General features: G+C 33.4%; 1 protein-coding gene across 2 annotated transcripts in view; it reads right to left on the bottom strand.

Moving 5' to 3' along the window:
* LOC126056877 (neural cell adhesion molecule 1) overlaps positions 1-23,043 on the bottom strand; it is a 293,596-nt gene that overhangs the window by 259,638 nt on the left and 10,915 nt on the right. For both annotated transcript variants that reach the window (XR_010277933.1, XM_064042375.1), the window contains exon 2: positions 14,337-14,555. Coding sequence is in view for 1 of the 2 variants with exons in the window: in XM_064042375.1 (XP_063898445.1) it covers positions 14,337-14,400 (64 nt within the window). In the remaining variant the exon portion in view is untranslated. The remainder of the gene's footprint in view (positions 1-14,336; positions 14,556-23,043) is intronic.

The following is a 23,043-nucleotide window of genomic DNA, read 5'->3' as shown; positions in this document are numbered from 1 at the left end:
CTGTCAAGGTGACGTATGGGATACAAGACGTTTTTAATGATGCTTAAAGATTTCATATGTCATTTGTTGCTTCGGCAGAATCTGTCGTCATCCATGTAACTTTATTTTCACGCCTTCTTCGATATATGGGTTATCTTATACTAAAATAATTTTTCAAACTAGTTTACTCATTTCTGAGATTTTCAAACTAACTCTTCAGCTATACTATTTTAGTATTTACGGAAAAAAATATATTTAAAATACTAATCTGTATGCTATTTATTTTAACATCTAAAAGACAATACTTAGTGAAAATACGTGCCTCTTGCACGTACAAATAATTTCTAAGATACGGTGACGTTCGTCTTTTGTCTATAGGTAGATGAGTCACTTTCATAGAGTTTCAATGTCACCATGAGATCAGCAGTGACGATATTGTAAAGATTCTACAAACAAACTTATTTCATACTCGTAAAACTTACGTAATAACTATTTAGTAATTTTTGCTAAAACTCTGGTATAATTAAGTTCAAATTGCTAGAATTTTCTAAATCTTTCTAGGATTTCCAAAAATAATACATAAAAACAGTTTTTAATCATTTAGTAACTACCATAAAACAATTAAAAGGTACACTAATTTAATAAATTGCTTACTTCATTCAAAAAGACATGTATTTATGACAATTTACTAGTACCAAAATTAATCATCAACTTAATCTAATCTAAACGTTATTTATTTTAACGCGTTAAAGCGTGATGCGTGTAACGTAACGTTTGGCCCGGTGGGGGCGAGTGGGGTGGGTCACGCCCCCGCGAAGACATGTGGGCAAAACACTAGTGGTGTTTGAGCCCCAATAGTTTTGTAATTTATTGTGAATGATTTAAAATAGCAATATAATATAGCACTTACTGTAAATGCTAACAAAATCGTTACATCTTATGTATTGATTTCTTACCTGTAAACAAAAATAAAAACAATTTATTAGTGAATGTTCTTAAAATTAAGCATATTTATGTACTATAAGTCATAGCCTTAAAATCATAATCTTCTTTGAAGTCGGATAAAAATAAATGTTGTTATTAAACTTGAACTATAACATGAACGGTATTGAAACTTTTTTTTAATTTCTGAAAATAAGTTCGCACAGGAAGTCTCGTTACGATAAGAAATTTCAAAGAAAACACGATTTTAATGATGTTGTTAGGAACAATAGCTTTGTTTGGAATTAGCTAAAAAAACTACGAACAAACGTATTTGCAAAGAAACCGTTTACTTACGATAACTTTATCTTAAGAAAACAATAGTTATTAATTAGAATATGTTTACTTTGCAAAACGGAGGACCTTTTAACCCTGAAAAGTTTAATCAGCACGATATAACATTGTTTAATTAATACTTAAATGTGTGATCAATACAACTCTTACGATATAATAGAAAAAAATGCGATATTTATCTAAAGTAGAGATGGATCAATGGATTTTTTTTTGTAAAATGATGAAATTGAAGGCAATTAATAGCTACTTCATTTACTAGTGAATTTTGTAATAACATACAGGCCACTTTTTATCCATTTGCCGGACTTTATTTCCCTCGGGGAGCGGGCTAAACCTTAAAGATGTATTTTAGAAGCTATACATTGTACATATTTCCCTAACACTAAGTAAAAAATGTCCAATTAATTATCAGAACACGTGTAAAAATTATAACATTAATCTTTCGTCGGAAAAGCTCATTAACTTAAAATGTTTTTACTCTAATGAATAATATACTGAAACTCTGAAACTAATATCTTAATTTGACACGAAAATATACACGTGAGCTTACAATTAGAACAAAACGAAAGGGGTTTTCACACCTTCCATTAAATAAATGTAAAGCTTATATTAATCGTGAACTATGTTATTTTTGACGCTGGTAATCATTTTCCGAAAAGGTAACTTGACCAATGTGTTATGAGATGTTAATTATATACTTGGCATTAAAATTAGTTAGCTATATGAAGCCACATTCTTAGAAGTTTTTTGAGCTTTTAACTTTAAGCATTACAATAAAAGAAAATGACATTTTACAGTAACTTAGGTTTTAACATTTATTGTCAACCTTAAAAATGTAAGCAATACATACATTTTAGTGTGCCTAAATAATAAACCCAAATCCCGTTTCCTACCAATAAGAATTCCAATCAAACTTTATACTAAAAATCGCGTAAATATAATGTAAAAAAAAAAAACTCCAAATAGGCAAATACACAAGACCACACAGACAGAAAACCAAACAACACACTTTTAACATAAAAATCATAATCAAAATATAACCAAGCTATTTTTAAACTAACCAAGAACCGATACCCTAATTAAACAACGGTTCAGCTTTAACTGGTTAACACATAACTGTTACTGTTTACGCTAACCCGTAAATTATGAAAACATAGACGTAAGTAATGAATTTTACGATATTTTTTTTTTGTTTTGACTACCTCTCCTAGGGGAATTTTGAAATTAATGCAACCCTTTTCACGTAATGCAAATAGGTTTTTAGGGAAGGTTTTTAATTCGTAAATTAATATTTTCATAACCCTTCAAGAAGTTAATTATTTTGAGCTCCAAATAATTACCTACGCGGACATACATTCATTAAAATTGGTTTTTATTTTTCAGTAATTAAAGATATATAAACGTTGTTAACTGTACAGTTCTCGTCAAATAACTGCACCCCTTTTTACGGTACATCATCAAATGCTCCTTTTGTGAGTGCAGCGTGAGGGAGTGTCAGACTCCTACTGACTTAAGCCCATCATGTTCCTTCTTAAGCCCTTTACGTACCAGGGTAACTCTTTCGAACTAGCTTACGGCAGGCTTCGGGTCAAACGACCCCTGAAACCAATTAATTGAAGTTTGCCTACTAGTAAGTATTTTATTTGTAGGAACATTCCAAAATGTCAAAATGCACAATCATACAATACTGTGCATATGTGAACTCTCGAATGAGTGATTTCACATCCGCAAAATCATTTTAAGTGTAAGTGTAAATACCTACATGGGCGTAAAATCGCAGGGCAAAGCCATTGGTAATAATTCTTACACCCGCATACTTCACCACTCAAGGGCTTTAAGCTCAAGCTATCGACGTGCTTAACCAGAGGTTTGTAAGTCAACAGTGAGTCATCACTAAAAATATTAGCCCTTTGTGGACCGTCGCGAGCGCAACGTGAGACTGCCTGCTTTTACACCGACGTGTAACGTTGGAAAAAATTTTTGTTTACAATATTTTTCTTTTTATAGATTTCGACGACGGTCCAAGTTATGAATTGTTTGCGATCTTTTCAAGTGCATTGGAACGAGGTATTTTGAAGATCACAGAGATTTTCGGTTTACGTATACTGTGACCTTATTTTTAATCCCGGCTTGGTTTGACAGCTGCAATTTTATCAAAAAATCTTTAAAAAATACAGAATCATAAGTTAGTGTTTTTAATTTTATAGCTACGAAACTTTGACAATGATTTTTGTTTATTTTATTAAATAGAATGGCGTTCAAAGCCGATTTCGGCTATTCCCGTTTAAGGAGATCTGCTAGCTGTGCAGTACATATTATCTGCGCAGATACAGGCGCACTCACTATTCCTTCACTCTCATAGCCCGAAAGGACGGCAATCCGACTCGAAATGCAGTTGTAAAACCACAAAGATTCATAATTTATAAGTCTACAAACACAATACGGTGTAAATGCACCCATTTATATAAAGCACGGTCCTTGAAAAAACAAAAGGGTGCAAATTGTTTTTGCAAACGACCAGCTCATTGTGTACAAACGATTTTGACGTTTATTACCTGAACAATAGAGATTTATATTGTTTGCATTGCGAGTCGTATATTTTGGTTGACTGAAAGTGATTTTGAGGAATAACATTGCAGTTTATTTTTTCTTTTGAAACACTGAGAATTAGTGTTTCGTTTTTCTTGTTGATAAATTCTGAAAGTACTTTTCTTTGTAATATAAATCTGTGAAATATTTTAAACTACTCAGCTTCTGCCAATGGTTTTACGCGCCATTCTTCATTGTGCACCATGACTATTTATTATCTTCGATAAGTGAGCCATCTGATACTGCAAAGATTCTTGAAATTGGACCATTAGTGCCTGATTTGCCGCGTTCAAACTGATAAGCATACCTACAATATCCGAATATAGTCTAGAAATGTACATACAATTGCAAAAAAACAGAAACTACAAGTATTTTCTTAGAACAAACCTACATTATAAAGTACTTATGTTTGAAGTTACTTTCCCAAGCACATTTTCTTTCAAAATATGTTTACTATTTCTTCCAAATTCTACTAGACGGTACAGATTCCCAGTGCAACAACTATTCATAGTAAAATGTCGTAATATTGACGTCTACAAGATGGCGCGTAGGAAATGACGCAAGACAGATAGCTACTAGTCTGAATTAAAGATAAAAGAGAGAGTGTTGATAACAACGTGATTATATTTGGTTTGTTACATTATTGCTGCAATGTTTTAGTGGTAAGATTATCTAGCAGTAGATACGTTTCTTAGTGATACAGAGGTTTTTTTTTTTAAGAAACTACATGGTCTTTTAATAGAAAGCTACCTAGTTAGAAAATTGAAGTGAAAAGCTACATTTAGAAAAAGTTTTTCTAGAAAAAGATTTTATACGGAACTTCAATTTATTCATTTATTCTACATTTACAATTTACGACACTTTGCCCCAGCATTTAGGAATCCCTCAGTAGTTTTTCTTCTTTACTTATTTTTTTTTCTTCTGTATAATCTGAAATAGTGTACTCTTAACTAACTTGGCCTATATTTTCACCCATCACGAACACAGTAAGGGCCTCAGATAAGTTATCAGCATTACAAGCACCTTGATAACACGAAAAAATCTCACCAGTTCCGCATCTATAGAAAAGAGGCCACTTCACTTAGATTTAAATCTCAACTACATGATGATGTCCTCCTAGCCGATTATCGGCTACGGCGGCTGTTCTCACTTAAGGAGATCAGCCAATTGCGCAGGACATATTATAGTGCACAAGCATTTGCGCAGACACAGGTGCACTCCCTATTCCTTCACTCTCATAACCCGATGGGACGGCAAATCCGACACGACCGGAGAGAGATCAGGCGCAGGACCGACATTTACGTGCTCTCCGATGCACGGGTGTATCAATCACCAAATTCCAGGCTCCGGGCTGCTTTGTGAAAGTCTTCTAAAACCCACAAAGCGATTTCGGCCCGACTCGGGAATCGAACCCGAGACCTCGTGCTCAGCAGCCGCACTTGCGACAGCTAGACCAACGAGGCTACAAACTCATTCCTTTTCTATATTTTTTACAAGGCTTATACTGTAACATTATTTTATAATTTATATAAGGTTATATCTGAACTATTTTGTTATAACTGCAAACTAATGTGTAAATTCATAGAATAAAGGTAGCCTCCAGTAAAAAAAAAAACTACATAATATACACTCGATAAACTTTACAGTTTCTTACACATCAGAATCCTTACAAATATTAGAAATGCTAAAGTCTTCCTGTCTCTATTAATTGAATGTCACGCTTTCACGCCAAAACCACTGAACCGATTTGAATAAAATTTTGTACATCCGTATATTATAGTATATTTATTTATTATCTAGCTAGAGCCTGATAATGACTAGAGGCTACTTTTTATCCAGTGGCAAGAAATTGTTCTTCCGGAGCGCGGAATCAGTCAGCGCCAGTTTTTATCCCGTTACGTGATATAGCGCCCTAGAAACACAAGCAAAGCCCCGGGACGCAGCCAACCATATACTAGTAGTTTATCTAGAGGTACCTACTTACTTGTTTTTCGACACCGGAATTTCATCTTGCGTAACGTTCGTGATTTGATAACGTGTGACTGATAACAACTAAGTACCTACTTGTTCTTATCTAAGAGACTTTCTTCGCGAACATTAGTTAAATACCATCTTCTTTTCCCAACTATGTTGGGGTAGGCTTCCAGTCTAATCGGATGCGGCTGAGTACCAGCGTTTTACAAGGAACGACTGCCTATCTGACCCCCTCAACCCAGTAATACGGGCAACTCAATACCCCGTGGTAAGACTGGTTGTTAGACTTTCTGGCTTTCATAATGAGTTTAATATCCTAAATGATATAAAAAATGACAAATTAACTCTATTTGTCTGTTGCACTTTCACACTAAAACTACTGAACCAATTGAACAGATATTTTAGAGCCTGAGAAAGGAAATAAACTACTTTCTATCCAAGAGTTGGTAAGTAGTTTTCAAGGGAAATAGCCAGTCTCATTACAAAACGTCATATCTAATCAATTATATACCTACATATGTATTTATAAGTATGTACTTTAAATATTACGATATAAGGTTATTTAGCAACTGGTTTGACGACATTCTTAAACATACGGGTTGTCATCAAAGTTATGAAATTGCTTAATGACGCAACTTAGACAATGTAACGATGGATAAGAATAATAGTTTAATAGTATTTTGTCGCGTGGGTGGGTCTGTGGTTTGACATTATGATTTATTATGTACACGTGATTATTTGACTGCATTTATTTGATAACAAATTGATTTGAAACGATTACATTCAATATTATTAAGAGAAAACATGTTTTTGTTTCGTTTTACCCTAAAGGCTCCGAAAAAGATAACCAATTTGAAATATCTTTCACTATTGGAAAGCTTCACTCTTCCCGAGTAACCTATATTTATAGGAATATTTTTTTCCGGATACGGATAAAAGTTCCCAGTGTCGCGTGAATCGCGGAAAACGGCTGGTGGTAGATGCGTTTTAGTGAATTTGTGAATGGCTTGTGTAAGCGAGGTCATTCACCTCGGGAGCTAAGTTAATGTTTTGTAAAATAACGTTGCATATATGTTAATGTAGAATATTACTGACGTAAATAAATTTAATTTAGCGACTTCTGCAAACTTGGATGTTTATGTATGATGCTAAATTAAAAAAATATATATAAAGATATAAATAGAAATGCATTCTCGTCCCGGGGGAAATTATTCCCGTAACCAGATAAAATAAAGGCTATGCTTTTCAAATCGCTGCAGTAGTATCGAAGCCAAACAAACAAATGTTTTTTTTTTTAAGTATTAGTTTGTAGTACATATAAGTATTTTTTAAATTAAATTAATTTGGAGTAATTTCCCCATATAGTTGAAATAAACATTGTAGTCTAAAAACCAACAACATAATTGAAACAAACAAAAAATCCCTCTTAAAATCTATACTTACACTTCATATCCATATTGATTGAATCCAAGATAAAGCCCCAATCAAAATAGTATTCCACATTCATGAATCACTCGATCGCAAATCGAATGATTGATTGTTCAATCCATTAATATTTCTTGATGGTGTATTGTTTATATTGTAATTTCATTGTGTGGTAACTCGGTAATACTGTTATAATGAATTGAAATGACCTAGATGGGTTTAATCTGTACATCTTAGTCTGAAATTGGCATATTGGGGTTTGTAAACCTATGTTTAGTTTTGGACTAATCTATTTATACTAACAGCCGTTCCAAAGCTTGCTAGAGATAGAAAACTTATTGGGTATGGCCGTTAGAGTGCAAAGCTGATGACTTTGTTTGAACGCGCAAATCTCAGTAACTACAGGACATATTAGGAAAATTATTTCAGTGTTAGATAGCTTATTTATCGAAGAAAAATATAGAATACTTTTTATATGGGTACGCAATGTAGTTCCCGCTTTACGTGGGTAAAACCACTGGCTATTGCTAGTGTCATCATAATTAATTTAAGAGCCCAGCTCTTGTCGGTGCAGCTCGTTCCATTTAAGCCTATCTCCTAACTCCTGAACTTCTTTATACGTCACTAATACGTCTGCTAGTGTATCTATTATAAATTCCAGGGTCAAAAAACAGTCATAGGTGATACACACTACAAGACTTTTTTGAAAATTGTCCTTCACCTACTAAAGACTAGTAAGGACAAATATTCCTATACAACCTTTTTGGATGTTCAAAACTGCATGATCAAATTGCATAGACCACCCTTGTCTATTGTTTTAACAAAGGAGTATTAAACAAAATAGGTTAACAGTCTTACCTCTTAGTACTATAGTATGTACTAATTAATGTATTACTAAGACAATGCAAGCTTCAGAATTGTGTCTAGAATTTAAATGTGTTAATTAACATATATTAATTAGCCAACTGTAATTGTAATTACCATACTGGCGAAGAAATTACGTGTGTACTGCAGTTTACATTTTAAAGGTGACATTAAATAACCTTTCAATGAGAAAATTCTGTTTGTCGGGTTTTCAAATCAGCTGAACTAAAAATAACACTTCTGATAGCGATTTTAACCGCATCCCGTAAGATCTACTTGGCGCACCTGGATAAAAAGTAGCCTATATTCTTCTTCAATAAATGGGCTATGTAACACTGAAATATTTTTTCAAATCGGTATAATGGTTCCTGAAATTAACGCGTTTAAATAAACAATTAAACTCTTGACCCTTATAATACGAGTAGTATCGATGTACTTCGCGTATGGCTAGTTGCCAGAAAACGGTTAATGCTTTATACATAGGTATGGCTTTTACTGCAGTTTTGCCCGCATCCTGGATCTTACAAGTACTTTGATAAAAAAATAATCTCCATTTCATGATTTCACTGAAATATTTTAATAGTTATTTTTTTAATTCGCGATTTGTACATATTACCACATATCACACCTATTTACAAATAATCGGTACCTACTTTATGTAAAGGTACGATACCTTTTTATTGTTTTATTTTCATTATTTTATTCTTTACACCTAATGCAAGCTAAATAATAAATTCTACACCTTAATAGAGAGAAACTATCACCAAATCACCCAAAAAAATCACCAATTAGTTCTATAAAATCAAATTAAGCTAAGTGTGACCACTAATCACCGGTTATTAAAGGTTTTAAGAGAATTTCGAGTGAAACACGAAATGTGCGTGACTGATCAACATGAATGCTGCCAAGCCTGTTTTGATGGTCGCCAAGAATATATGAAGGGAATTGGAGGAGATATGTAGAGAGAAAATATGAAGTGCAGTGGAACAAAAAGTAAATGGGTTTTGTTTAATTTCGGGTGTTTTCTGATGTTGGCGATAGTGACTGTTTTCTTTAAGAAGATCAGCCAGCTGTGCAGGACATATTAAAGTGCTCAAGCATTTGCGCAAACACGGGTGCACTCTTTATACTACAACTTAAATAACGTAATAAAAGATGGATAATATAATTGGAAGGATGAGTACCTACTTCTAGGTGAGTTTCTTGAAAATACCTATTATATGAGAGAAAGTCCTGTTTAATTAAATTATGGTAAATATTGATGAACAAATTCTCATCTACATATTCTCACAATACCAAACAAAAAAATATTTTAGAAAATAATATTTTGACTAAACATAAAGCATACTACAAAAAATAAAATGCCACATCCACTGTTCTATCACCAGCGACATGAACAAATGTTCGGGGCGATAATACGGCGCTAATTAATTGGATGGGTTTCTTGAACCCGGGGGTCGTACCTGTGCCACCAATAAATACCTGGATTATCTTGCTGTAAACATACAAGGAATATATCCTATTGATATTACAGAGGCGAGAAAGAATATCCTTATATCTTTTAGATCTTTGAATAATATTTCTTATTTTTTATTTTATTTTTTACTAATATTACCTACTTATATAAAGACGGAAGTTTGTATGGATAAAGGGACGTATTATGGGTGTATGTTTCTTAAATCAGTGGATGGATTATGATGAAACTTGTCAGTAACATGGGTTATATGTCAGTGTGACTAGTAGGTAAATGTATATGTAAATGAATTTGTTTCATGGAGACGACGGTGAAACTGTGGAAGATATTACTATACGTTATATACAATACGACTTACTATTTAATGTATAATGATCTTGCACCTGCATCTTACCTGACTTAAATCATATGTCCAGCCTTTTCCCAACTATGTTGGGGTCGGCAGACGCAGCTGAATACCAGTGGTTTCCAAATAGAGAGAAAAATATAGGTACGATATTTTTTTAATAAAGCTCTACTTAACTGCATAGTCCTATCTATGACCTTATTTTTAATAAAACAAATATGCGTACTAGATCAAACAAAGGCAGGTCTATGAATCACCTACAAAATACACTTAAGACACAAAAAAAACTGCTCAGCATAAAAGCCTAGCAGTCTGTCTTACATTGCCTTGCAAAAAAACTTGCAACCATCCTCGACGATAATTGGTTGCAAAAAATGACACGTAATAAGAACATACATTTTTATTATCGCCATTACACTCGCGTGCAATAAATTGTGGGTACCTGGACGGCATTGTTATGATATGATTATAGAGAACGAATTTATTTATTGATTCTGAGTTGTAGGTATAAATATTTATGTGAATTGAGTATGTAATTGGGCGGAATTTTGGCAGTTTTAAAAATGTTTATTATGTCAAAAGGTTTTAAAGTTTTAATTTATTTGTGTTACCTTGATTTTTCTTTTGTTCTTGTCGGATAATTTTTATATAAGGCTATGAAAATTTTGTAGAGATCTTAAAGCTATACTAGACCTATAAGGCATGTATTATTTTGTCTAATTTTATTTTTATGGATGGATATCACATTATTATATATTTTGTTTCCCTCACACTAAAATCTGAATCACTTAGATAAAACATATCTTGCACCATATTACATCAAAACTTCTTCAGCATTTTCAGTTTAACTGAAAACATACTCATAACAAAACAACTTCAGTCTAACTACCTACATAAAACGACATTGAATATAAAAACAAGATATCTATCATTGCATATAACCTTCATATAAATTAATTCGAAATCCGATATATCACATTCAGGTGCATAAATAAAAAAATCTGACACCTAGGCTATGATAATACAGTATTCAAATTACTAGCCTTGAATAAAAAATACTTCCGACTGAAAAAAATCTGGGTAGGTTTTATTTACCGGCACTGTAATCGTGTAATAGGTATCAGTTTATATTAGGTATCAAATATTATGTCTGCATGGCCACCTACGAACATATATTGGCTACCATAATCAAATAAAAACTAGTTCCGTCTATACTTGTATAATAAAGAGGAAACGTTTTTTATCTTTGTTTGTTTATACCATAAAGGCTCCGAAAATACTGAAATGATTTGAGAATTTGTTTCACTGTTCGAAAGCTACACCATCACAGAGTAACATAGGCTATATTTTATCCTGGTACTGGTAATAGCTAGTCACCAATGAATGGTTTTGTTACTGTAAAAGGCTATTTTCCTTTAACTAACTACGTAAAACATGCAAATAATAATATTCATTATGACTAAAACCAATATCCCCAAGGCACGCGTTAAACAACCCTCGAGTTGACATCTGTCAACTTGACAAGCGTCTGACATTTAAATTGACAGCTGCTGTCAATAAGAGCGGCAATTACGTTCCCGTTACAGATATCTGTGTTAATACTGCACTTAAACTTTAATGTAAGCTTGGCTTTTATTTGATTTATCAAGCTATGGATTGGTATAGAAATTATAGATCATTTTATCCACAATTGTATAGGAAATAACTGTAATTTTGGTTTGTGTTCCAATTTCACGTGGTTAGTAATGAGGGGTTGGTCAAAATGGCTTCATGATTAAAACACACCTGAGTTTGTCTGTTCTGGCTATTACTATAGATTTCTGTCATTAAATGAGTCATGCTGCCAATTGGCAATTACCTAATTAATATGACAGATTTATTGCGGATTTCAATAACTGAACTATCTGTTGTTTTGCTACTGGACATTGAATTTTGACATTAGCTTCTTATAACTTATGTATGTCTTTCAGTCTGTCAGAAAATTACTTGTAATTTGTGTCACTTCTTGCTTTTAAAATTTTGGTTCAAGTTTAATAAAACAGAGAATTTGCGTACTCATCCAAGATAGTACTATTAATATTAGCTACTATAAATAACTTCATAAATAAATATCAATAAATCTTTGACCTCCATTAAAGTCGATACGTCAAAAAAACCGCGTTCGCTAAGCATCATACATTCGTTTTATTCATTCAGAAATTGTCTGAATGGCTGGTCGGATGAATTATTAACTTGGTTCAACCTTCGAGAAGTTGTTGACTCGAACTAAAAATAGGCACGGCCAAGTTTCGTAACTCTTTATTTTTTTGTTGTGTTAACACTCACTGCAGTAAAATACTCCTTTTAATGTGAACTTTGTGATGTCTGGATTCTAAATTCGAATGTCTAAGTTCTGTTTTTGTTTTAATCGCACAAAGAGGTTCATGTCACCAGTATTTATAGTCTATGGAAAAAAGTAAAATGTAGGCTTCATATTCGGAATCCTTCTATGAATAAGTGCTTAAAATTTTCATTTTAAAAATCTATTAACTTCAATCAGAGAAATACATATTTAACTACGCGCTATAAGAATGCGGATCATTCTCGAAGTCCATAAATATGACTTTTACGGTCTACTCAAGATTTCCTTCAAACAATATTTGCCTGAAACAGCAAATATAATTCCTATGTATACTCGTAAACGGCCAGGCCAATGTACTCTAAAGTGAAAATAACAGCACTCAAGTATCTCTGACTCTTTAAGCAAATACTGAAAAATATATATCAATGATTCATTCATTTGTCAAGCTGTGTAAAGTATCCGAGTAGATAGTACACACATTTCACACTTAACTTCTTAGATAAAACCTTACCTCTATACGACACACGCTTGCTTAAATTGTAAAAAAAAACACAGCTGTCAAAATGCGCGCGAATTATTCTGATTGGTTATAAATCTAAGTTACAGACAACCAATTTCTGTTTTTATATCAAGCGTAATTTGAAAAAAGTTTATGAATAGAGAAAGATTATCTTACAAATAAATGGTTTGAGAATGAAAGAGCTTATTAGTTTGACAAAGGTTTTATACTCTTGTTGTTGTGAACCCATAATTTGGCAAAAAAACTATCCATTAAGATTTATGAATGATCAAACCAGTAATTTTTCTTACACACAAAAAATCAACACCTGTTATTTTTTTTTACTACAACGGTACCTACAACATTAGTATCGATTCATCAATAACTAATCTCTCGATACTGTCAAATCGATAAAAATATCGATCATTTTAAACACAGGCCTATTGTATGTAGACTTTTTGCTATAAAAATGCGACCTCGGGTTTGGCTCATAGCGACACACTTGGCTAGTCACTTTGGCCTAGAAATCTAAACTGGCTTCTTACTCATCTAAGAACTTTAAATTTCCTGGTATTGTGGCTTATTTTAGATGCTACTGTCTTTATATTCTTGCTAGATGCTTGCCGCGGTTTTACTCGTAATTTTTAGACGATGTTGTCGGAGGATATTTTTGTCACCCAGTATATTATATAGTTTGAGAAGCTTTACAGGGTTTTCAAGGTGGTGTACCTTGAAAATACATATTTATGTTGATATGTTTATCATGAAATTCTTAAAATATTACTAAGTACCTTTTTACGCGGTTTTATCCGCCTCCTATGAGGTGCCTACTACATTTCCAGGATCGCGTTAAAAACTGTATGTCCTCAGGTTTCAATCTATGTCCTTAAGTATATGAAAGTTAGTTTAATTAATCGAATAAAGAGTCTCTTTTTTGGCAAGTCGGTAAAAAAGCGTAACAGACAGACATACAGACTCCTTTCGTACTTCTAATAGGTATTTAAAAATGATGCGTAGCTTTACTAGGTCAAAACTTTTATTACATATACATAGCTAATGTTTGTTCTGTGTCATACGTTTTTAAGAAGATTTTAGTGTCGTGAGAAACTAAATAAACAATGGCTCATGTACAACTTGTATCCGGTGAATAACTGCTTTTTTAAATGCGTCATTTGGAGAAAAAAAAACGTTTTTAAACAATGTCATGCGAAAAGTACACTAGTTAGTAGAAAGAAACAAAATGAACACTTATGGCCCGAAAAAAGTATCTATATCTTATTACATGTTAAAGGAAGAAAAGTCCTCAGCGTTTCTCTGTCTGCTTGCTCGCGATAATCACAAAAACTACTGCACTAGTTTTCATGCGGTTTTCACTTGAAGAAAGAGTGATTCGTGTTGATACTTATACTATGCCCTTCAATGACAGGAATGATTCCAACTTATTTTTGCCCTAAAATGTCATCAACAATTGAGCTTTCATAAGATTTTTAATTCCAAAGATTAGCACAATCAAAACTCGCTCTTTAGCGTTACATAACAAGGTTTACATTTAATTGCAAAAAAAACTCACCTGAACATTGTGAGATCGCGAGCACGAGCAGCCCCAAAAAAATGGTCAATTTCCTTATCTCCATAGTGCTGATCTTCTAATATCACTTAGAATAAATATATCACTATATTACAGTTCACTTAGTAATAAAAATATTACTAAAACTGATTAAAATCACTGGTTAATCACTTCACTGAAGGCACTCCTTTTTCTCGGTAGTTAGGCACTTTTCGTTTCAATCTGAAAAGGAATATAATTATTATTATTAGGCTTAGATCATCATGATATTATCGTACAGTTATCGGCACGGATATCGAGCCATGACCTTCACCTGCGCAGAAGCGATTTACTGCCTTATTGCCTTATGCGTACGGGTGCGCAAAGCGATCCCCACTCTTCCGCCGAGAGCCCAATATCCGTGCCGGTATCTGTACTAAAATACTCTCTAAAGAAGTAGAGAATAATATTTTTTTTTAATACGTTCCCGTATATATTTTAGTATAATTTTTATTTTTGAATAAAAAACAATGTATTGCGAAAACTGTTTGCGAAAAATAACGGTGCATTTCGTTTCTGTGGTAGCGGTCCTAAAAAATCTTAAATAACTAAACCTTAAATAGATAGTAACAAAATAATTGTTTTATAATTCATTTTATATATTTTTGTATTAATCATATATAGCGCAAAAGTAATTAATTATCTATAATTCGGTTTCAAGCTGTGAATAATGCAAGACTTATTTCCACCAAAATCATAAGTCTTTCTCAGCCACATGTTAAATGAATCAAACATAAAAACCAGGCCTACCAATAACATTTGCATGTTGTAAACATAATCTGATTTAGCCATTAATTTTATTGGCAACATCAAATATATTACACAGTATAAATGTTCTACATAACTGTTTTAAGTTTGTAGTCATAAATAACAAAGTTGCTAAGTTATTTTGAAATGTACTGTCAAAACAGAGGTTTTGATTTCCATATTTCGGTGTATTTATAAGAATAGTGCCACCGAGTCTTTTGTAAAGTTGACAGCTGTCAGTTTTTACGGAAAAATGCATTTGTTTGTACTGATTGACAGCAACTGTCAACTTGTAAACGATCAGACCATCTGATATGGACCGACTGCCTGTCTGACCTCCTCAACTCAGTTACCCGGTCAACCCAATACCTACTCCTAGGTTAGAGTGGCTGTCATACTTAGGTACTGACTGCTTCTGGCTAAACGTAAGAACCGCCAAAAGTGTCCAAATGGATAAAATATTTGCCAATTGACTTTATTGTTAAAAATGATTCAAGAAACAACCAAAGAGAATACTGCAAGCACAAACGATATAAAACCTTAATGGTCCTCTCCCCAACTCTTTAAGTGTTGCCATCTACATTATAGCCAGTAATAAACGAGTTTATTGCCAGAATACGCATTATTTGTGGACGATATATTTTTAGTAGTGTTATGATCTTTATGGATATTTTTCGGGGTTAAATAGGTCGTTATTACATTATAAAAGAGTATCATACTTTGTAAGCAATGACAAATTGTCCTACATTTTTTGATATCCGTACCCATTATTATAAATAAAGACAAAATCCTTAATCGCTTCTACCACGTTTCGTTTCGCAATATACTCAGAAACAGCTCAACAGATATTTATGTGATGTTCATCAATAGATAGAGTAATTATGAGATTTTTCTTCATTGCAAGTCCGGACTGCTCGATAGATCACTATCGAATAATATCATTTATCATTCAGATTTTACTCCATAGAATATAACACAGACTTCCCTATGGATAAAACAGACAAACATACAACATCCCATACAAATATTAGTCTTTGCCCCAAACGGGAAGTGATCCCCTACTTCAAGCGACTACTGACACCAAAATAAAAAAATATAATCGACGTTGTTTGATTTTTGGACTAAAATAGGTTTGTGTGTCCAATATTTTAGTTATATAGATATCAGAAAACAGAAATTATATGAATATTTTATGCATCATTTGCTTTTTATTCTACCACTACATGGCTCAGGCCACTTCTCATACAGAGAAGGAATGAGCTTTAATCACCACGCCTGCTCAGGGTGGATTGGCCATTTCAGACTTTGAAGTCAAAGTCTCCTCAATAAGTTTTCCTTTACCTTTACTCAGTCATTGTTGTACAAGATAATAATATACTTACAAAGTACATACGCTCATTCTTTCTCTACATGAGAAGAGACCTGTGAACTGTCCCCTGAGTGAGGGTCTTTGTAGCAAAATGCTGATGATGATGATGATTGAACCATCTGTTTCAATATTTATCTTGCAAACCGCTTGATACCATTTCTGTAACAACCAAATAATGTACCTCCACCAAGAAAATAACCAATATAAACATAATTCTACCAGATACAGTTCTGACACTATGACACCGGTAACATGTTGACTAGATACGCGTTTAACAGTTACTTAGGTATATAAGTTATATTTTATACAGTTTGTTCCTAAGGGTCAACCTTGTTGCTATCGGGTTGCGAAATATGGTGACGGGTTTGTAAAGTAATTTTGTAGCTATGAAATTGTAAGGTAGATAGAATTAAACGCAGCATACGAACATGGCATTATTTAAGTACCCTAAGAAATGTAATGTTTTCTTGACTTGAAAATTAGCTATTACCAAATATTTTTTTGGGTTGAGGAAGTCAGATAGGAAGTCGTTCCTAAAAAGCTGCAATCGATTAAACTGGAAGCCGGCCCCTACAGGATGGGAAAAGGCTCGGAAGATGAAGACTTAGATTGAAATCTCGAGCATTCATAAGTGTATCTGCACAAAATAGGGTCTAAAATATCGTAATTAAGACTTTTTATATTGAAATGTGAAATGATTTGATATAAAGTCATTATTTCAATCCCAACAACAAACAGTTGTATCAAAAAATATATTTCAACCTTACAATCAAACACAAGACTCAAGTTGTTCACAAGATCAAAGAAAACGCCCGGAAGGGCTAAACCAATAACTTAGTGGTTATTTTTAACTAACAGTGGCATAAGTACTCGCTTCCTGGTTCTGAGATGGGTTATTAATTATTAGAAATGGTACTTAGCTGGTAAAATATCTTGTTTTGAGATGGATTAAGATTGTATGCCGGTGGATTGATAGAGGAATTTAGAAAGATCTATAATGACTTTGTATGGATTCAAACATACCAAAAATTTGAAAAATATTGCAATAATTCGAGGATTTAGAATTTATATAAAAAATCGCCAATCCGCCTTGAGCAAGCGTGGTGATTAACGCTCATTTCTTCTCAGTATGAGAGGCGATTATAAAAAAAGTGCTAGGACATTATCTATCCTTTCTGGTCTAGGCTTTTCCCAACTACTAAGGGGTAGATTTCCAGTTTAACCGGCTGCAGCTATGTACCAGTGTTTCACCAGGAGCGACTGCCTATCTGACCTCCTCAACCCGGTTACCGGCAACCCGATACCCATTGGTAATAAATAAGTCTGGGTGTTGCGTCAAAATAAATCTATTTTCGTTCTTTATTTCTTTCTTTCTATCAAGAAGTGTTGTGTCCAAATAAGAATGTTTTATCTATTTTCTTTCTTTCCATGACAATCAATGACCACCATATCTACGGAACGAGCCCTTTATCAAAGCTTATATCGTAAAAGGCATTGAGTGAAAGTGTTACGTCACTTACCTATATACTCATACATAGAAAGATAAAGATATGTATCTAAATGGTCTGACAACCTGTTGATTCTTGCTATTAAGTTCTACGGTAGTTTTTGTTGGGGTAACTAACATGATTGTTATCAAGTCTAATTTGTAGGCTCTTGTGGAAGGAATTAATAAGCTGATTTGTAATCGAAGATATTTTACTCTCAGCAGTTGTGGAAAGAATTAATAAAGTTGATTTCTGATTGAAGATATTTTACTCTCTTGTGTTATTAAACTTTCTTTCGACAGCGAATTCACCCGTGCCTAATAGGAACTACTCCGTACACCCGGATAAATAAAGTGGTCCCCTCAATAAATGGGGTATTTTAGACAAAAATATTTTTTTAACTTGGACTAATAGTTCTTGAGATTTCGCATTCAAACAAATAATCTCTTCAGTTTTATTGAGTTTTTTTTAGGTATTGATCCAAGGAGAGGGGAGATAATAAACCATTAAACTTGCCTTTGTGCAATACCGAATACACTAAAACTATTAGTGCAACATAATTTGAGGTCAACATACCGGTTGTCTATGGGCAATCGTTTATGGTTCCCATGGCCGGTTAATTATTTCGTTATTATTGCGTATCTCTGCCTACTAATGTAAAACTATTGAGCAATTTGGTTTAAGAGGTAAGCGGGCAGAGGATTTAGAAAAAATAAAATAATTTCTTGGATATAAATTCTGAAAACTATGGAAAATATTTACTTTTACACAGAAGAGCGGGCAACAACTAGTAATATTATTCCATAACTGGATCAAAGATTTTGAGTTAAGAGTTTTTTTCAGTCTGTTTCTAGACCAAGTTACTGTATTTTATATCTAAGACTTTTATAAATAAGACTGGTAAAACGTGTTATAAATACTTGAAAATCTTAAACTTTCCATTGATTTTCTTCCACTTATAACTTAAACCAAACTTACCAAATTATCAATGCTTTACACCATAGACGGATATTGCTAATTTACAAAATAACGGCTTTTTACCAAAACTTTACAATCTCAAACACAAATTGGTAAAAATTAATTTTAACATGAAATTGAAAACTTAAATTTCAATTAACTTCTTCTTATTAGTGGCGATTATGATCAATTTTCTCGTGTTTAACACACACAATTTGAAAACTAGGCTAGAAATTAATAACCTGTCATGTTACTTATTTATGTCCATAAACATGAATAAGTTTCTATTACGTTTATCGCCAATTTCAAAAATTATACTGTGGGATAACAAAAGTAACATCTTTTGTTTGCATTAACGTAATCTTTCTAATTACTGCTATAAATTTGATAATTCTTAAACAAAATATATAGCTTTATTTCTCTAACGTGAAAAGATTACCCTGTCTGTGGAACTCTTGGAAGGTAAAGATCAGATTATTAACTTAAATATTATTTTCACATCCAACAAGGTAATAGTTAGTGCTAAGATTTTTTCATCATTTTTACCTCATAAACACGGTGTGTTCTAATTATTTCTGAGCTGTTATTTATAAGCTCGGACTTTCGATTCGCTCTATTACTTCTTTTTTTGACAAGTTTATAAGTATATATTGCTATAAGTTTTGTTTCTTCGTTTCGACAAAAGCTAAAATACAATTGCGTCTAACAACCCATTTCACAAATAACTTTCCCTCATTCAAGTCTAACCTATCACGAAAATACCATCTGAACCAAAACAAAGGTTTTAGAAAGGAAATTAGCATTTCAGGCTTCACAATAGACGCTAAATGAATGCCTGTCGCAATTGATTTTAATCTTAAATTTATTCAGACACTAAAATCTATGAAGTAAGTCTCTTTATAGCCTAAATAGGTGTTAGTAAAGTCTATAGATCGTTTTTTGTTCTCGAAGTATCTGTTAGATCCTGGTAGACTTATTGCACTAAGATTAGTGTGAAAGTTTGGATATTTGTTGCTTTTAGAAACGACGGATTTTGATGAAAATTATAACCTATATAAGCCGACAATTCTCATTAAAAAATCAAGTACATGAGAATATCATATAAGTGGACAATTTTTTTATCCAGGTGCAGTCTCGGATTAAACAGCTAATACAAGTTTCAATTGCATGAAAATTGTGTCACGCGAAATGTTTGTGTGTCACGATTCATATTTAATTACTGCAGTACTTTCGATATTTTTTCAGGGACTAGTTGAAACAAAAATAATTAAACTATTCTTCTTGGCTAAGTAACGACCGCACATATCAACTGATCAAAGGTAAAGTTTTGCTTAACGCGGTCCATAGATCTAATCATCTATAGGTATCATAGCAAGTTCCTCGAAATACATAGAATTTTTTCTTTGTTGTAGTATGCAACATAGCCCCTTTAAAAGTCTAGGAAAAATCACGGAAAATAGTTATAAATAGAAGGTAAAAAAATGAATGCATAATCGATAAGTTATCTCGATTTACGTCAGTTAAATAATGTTTAGTTACGGTAAACTGAACAGACAAGTATTATTGATGCTAAAACGTCCTTTTCATGGTCAGGTGATGGTATGGGGAATAACCTTAGAATACTGAAACCCAGTTGCACTATTTAAATATAACGATAACAAAACCATAACCAGCCTTACACTTATCTCCCATTGGTCAAATCGGCGACAACTGAAAATGGCTAGCAGTTTTATGTAGTTAAATAAAGGGGCTCACCTTAAGATAACACGGTACGTATAAAATAGATTTACTTAAATGAAGGTAAAGTCCCCTTTTTCCGAAAATTACACTTGGAGCCAAATAAAATGGGTTAAGTATTTTTTTTATGAAATATCAGTTTTGAGAGGCAGACTATTACTTCACCTATTTTGAAAGTTTTTTTTACATTTATTGTCTTGTACATAGCTACAATCAGTTAGAAACATGACACGAAGCTAATCCAAAATCTTTAACAACTGATTTAGGTCAGTAGAACTGAACATTGGTCAAACTGTCAAAGCAAACAGACAAACAAACGAACAGACAAATATGCATATTAGTTCCGATGTCACGTTCACTTTTTGTGCGACAGAGATGTAACTAGTGAAATAGTCAAGTGTGAAAGAGATAGAGTCTTAGTATGTTAAACGTGAGTTCTTAATTTGGTGCTGGGTACATCAGCTGTTCTGATAAAGTAGGCAAAGATGGTATTAGGAATATATAGGAAGCCATAGTGACTCAGTTTCTAGAACAAAAGAAAGATACGAGACATACGTACTGCAAAATGTTTTTTTTTTCTACAATTAGAGCTAGATATAGGCAAAATATGCAAAACTACATAAAAATTGGCACAATGAGACCATCAAAATAGGAAGTGAGCTGTCACTTCAAATCATAGACAAGAAAGACTTACTCTTGACTTTTCTGGGATGTTAAAAATACTAAATCTTCTTTGATGTAGGTAGCCTATTTGCGTTCATTTTTAGCGCTCTATTTCACTCCGATCATCCATCTTGTTTATAGAATAAGTTATGTATTGCAATTTCCATAGTACAGAGTTCAAAATCTCTTAAAAAATCTTCGGCTGTTCAAAAACTATTTTTATACAAAAGGTTCCTTATTTTTACCGACCTAATGATCTCACAGAAATACCACAGCCTACAATTGCTCATGTAATAAGACAATTGTTATATCACCATTAATCATAGAGGCCATGGTTTAGAAGTTCAATGGGACGTGAACTATAGCTGAAGGTTAGTCTATGGTTTGACCTTCAGACTCCATGGTGACTCTATGGTAGCAGTACTTTATGTGCTACAATTGCGATTAAATTAATTGTCATGATGGTAATTGGGTCGAGGAAGTGGGTAAATAGGTATTATGTATCTAGCTGGTTTTATCCTAGTGGTCTTGATGGATTTTTTCTGAATTTCGTTGGTGTATAACAGTTTTTTTTTATATGGATGATTTGTGACTGCTAGTTTTCTGGTAACTGTATTGTGGAGTTTCAGTAAACTCCACAATACAGTTACCAGAAAACTAAGTTCAAAATATTTAGGTTGACTATAAACCTTCTTCAATCAAAAAATATTATTTAAACCTAACTAAATCCAGCCCCGGATCTAGGGGGGGGCAAGCCGGGGCCTGTGCCCCGGGCGGCAAATTCAGGGGGCGGCAAAATCAGGCGGCTGCCAAATTCACAGACCAATGGATAACTCATCATTTATTTAATTTTGACCACGGAATACCTAAATAAAAATAGCACAAGTACAGCAATTTCATGGCCATATCAACTTGACCGATACCCTGAGCGCGGAGTGAGACAAGCTGCATGACTGCACGAACATTTATTATTCACGAGGCGAAGTTTTAGCAAACTAAAATTGATTAAAAATTATTTGCGATCACCTATGAGCCAGGAATATCGCATATTTATTTTTATTTTAAATCCTACATTACAGATTAATGTAATAGTTACAGCACCATCTTAACCTATGGTGCAAGTTGTGCGAATAACCCGGGCGCCTTGGTCTCAGGGGCGCAGCGGCAGCGGGACGCCCCACCACCAGGAATTTCGATGAAATTACACCCGTTTGATAAGGAAGTTCCACATTGTATCACGATACTGACAAGCAAAGTTCCTAAAAAAAGTCGCCTTCGCTTTGTTAGATTGATCATTTTGATTATTTTTTACTTTTAACATCCTCCAACTAAGTGAAAAAATTCTCGCTCGCTACGCTCGCGGTTAAATGACAATGTATGTACGGTTTTCCTGATTGTTTATTATTTTTATTGACTCGGTCGTCGGTCATAGATTCGGTCTCTAATCACGTTTTCTTTTTTCTAATCACGTTTTCTGTACATAATTCCCAGTTTAATTTGTGAGTCTTCATACCAATAATTTAAAAAAGTTCGCTTTACAGTATACTTGATCAGATAATTTTGTGTCGTAGGCTCAAAAAATTTCGCGCTCGCTTCGCTCGCGAAATATTATACATCATCATCATTTCAGCCATAGCACGTCCACTGCTGAACATAGGCCTCCCCCTTAGATCTCCACAGATACCTGTTGGAGGCGACCTGCATCCAGCGC

This window comes from Helicoverpa armigera, chromosome 28 (genome assembly GCF_030705265.1).
Source record: "Helicoverpa armigera isolate CAAS_96S chromosome 28, ASM3070526v1, whole genome shotgun sequence".
NCBI classification, from domain to species: domain Eukaryota; kingdom Metazoa; phylum Arthropoda; class Insecta; order Lepidoptera; family Noctuidae; genus Helicoverpa; species Helicoverpa armigera.
This window is presented reverse-complemented; position numbering and strand designations above follow the sequence as displayed.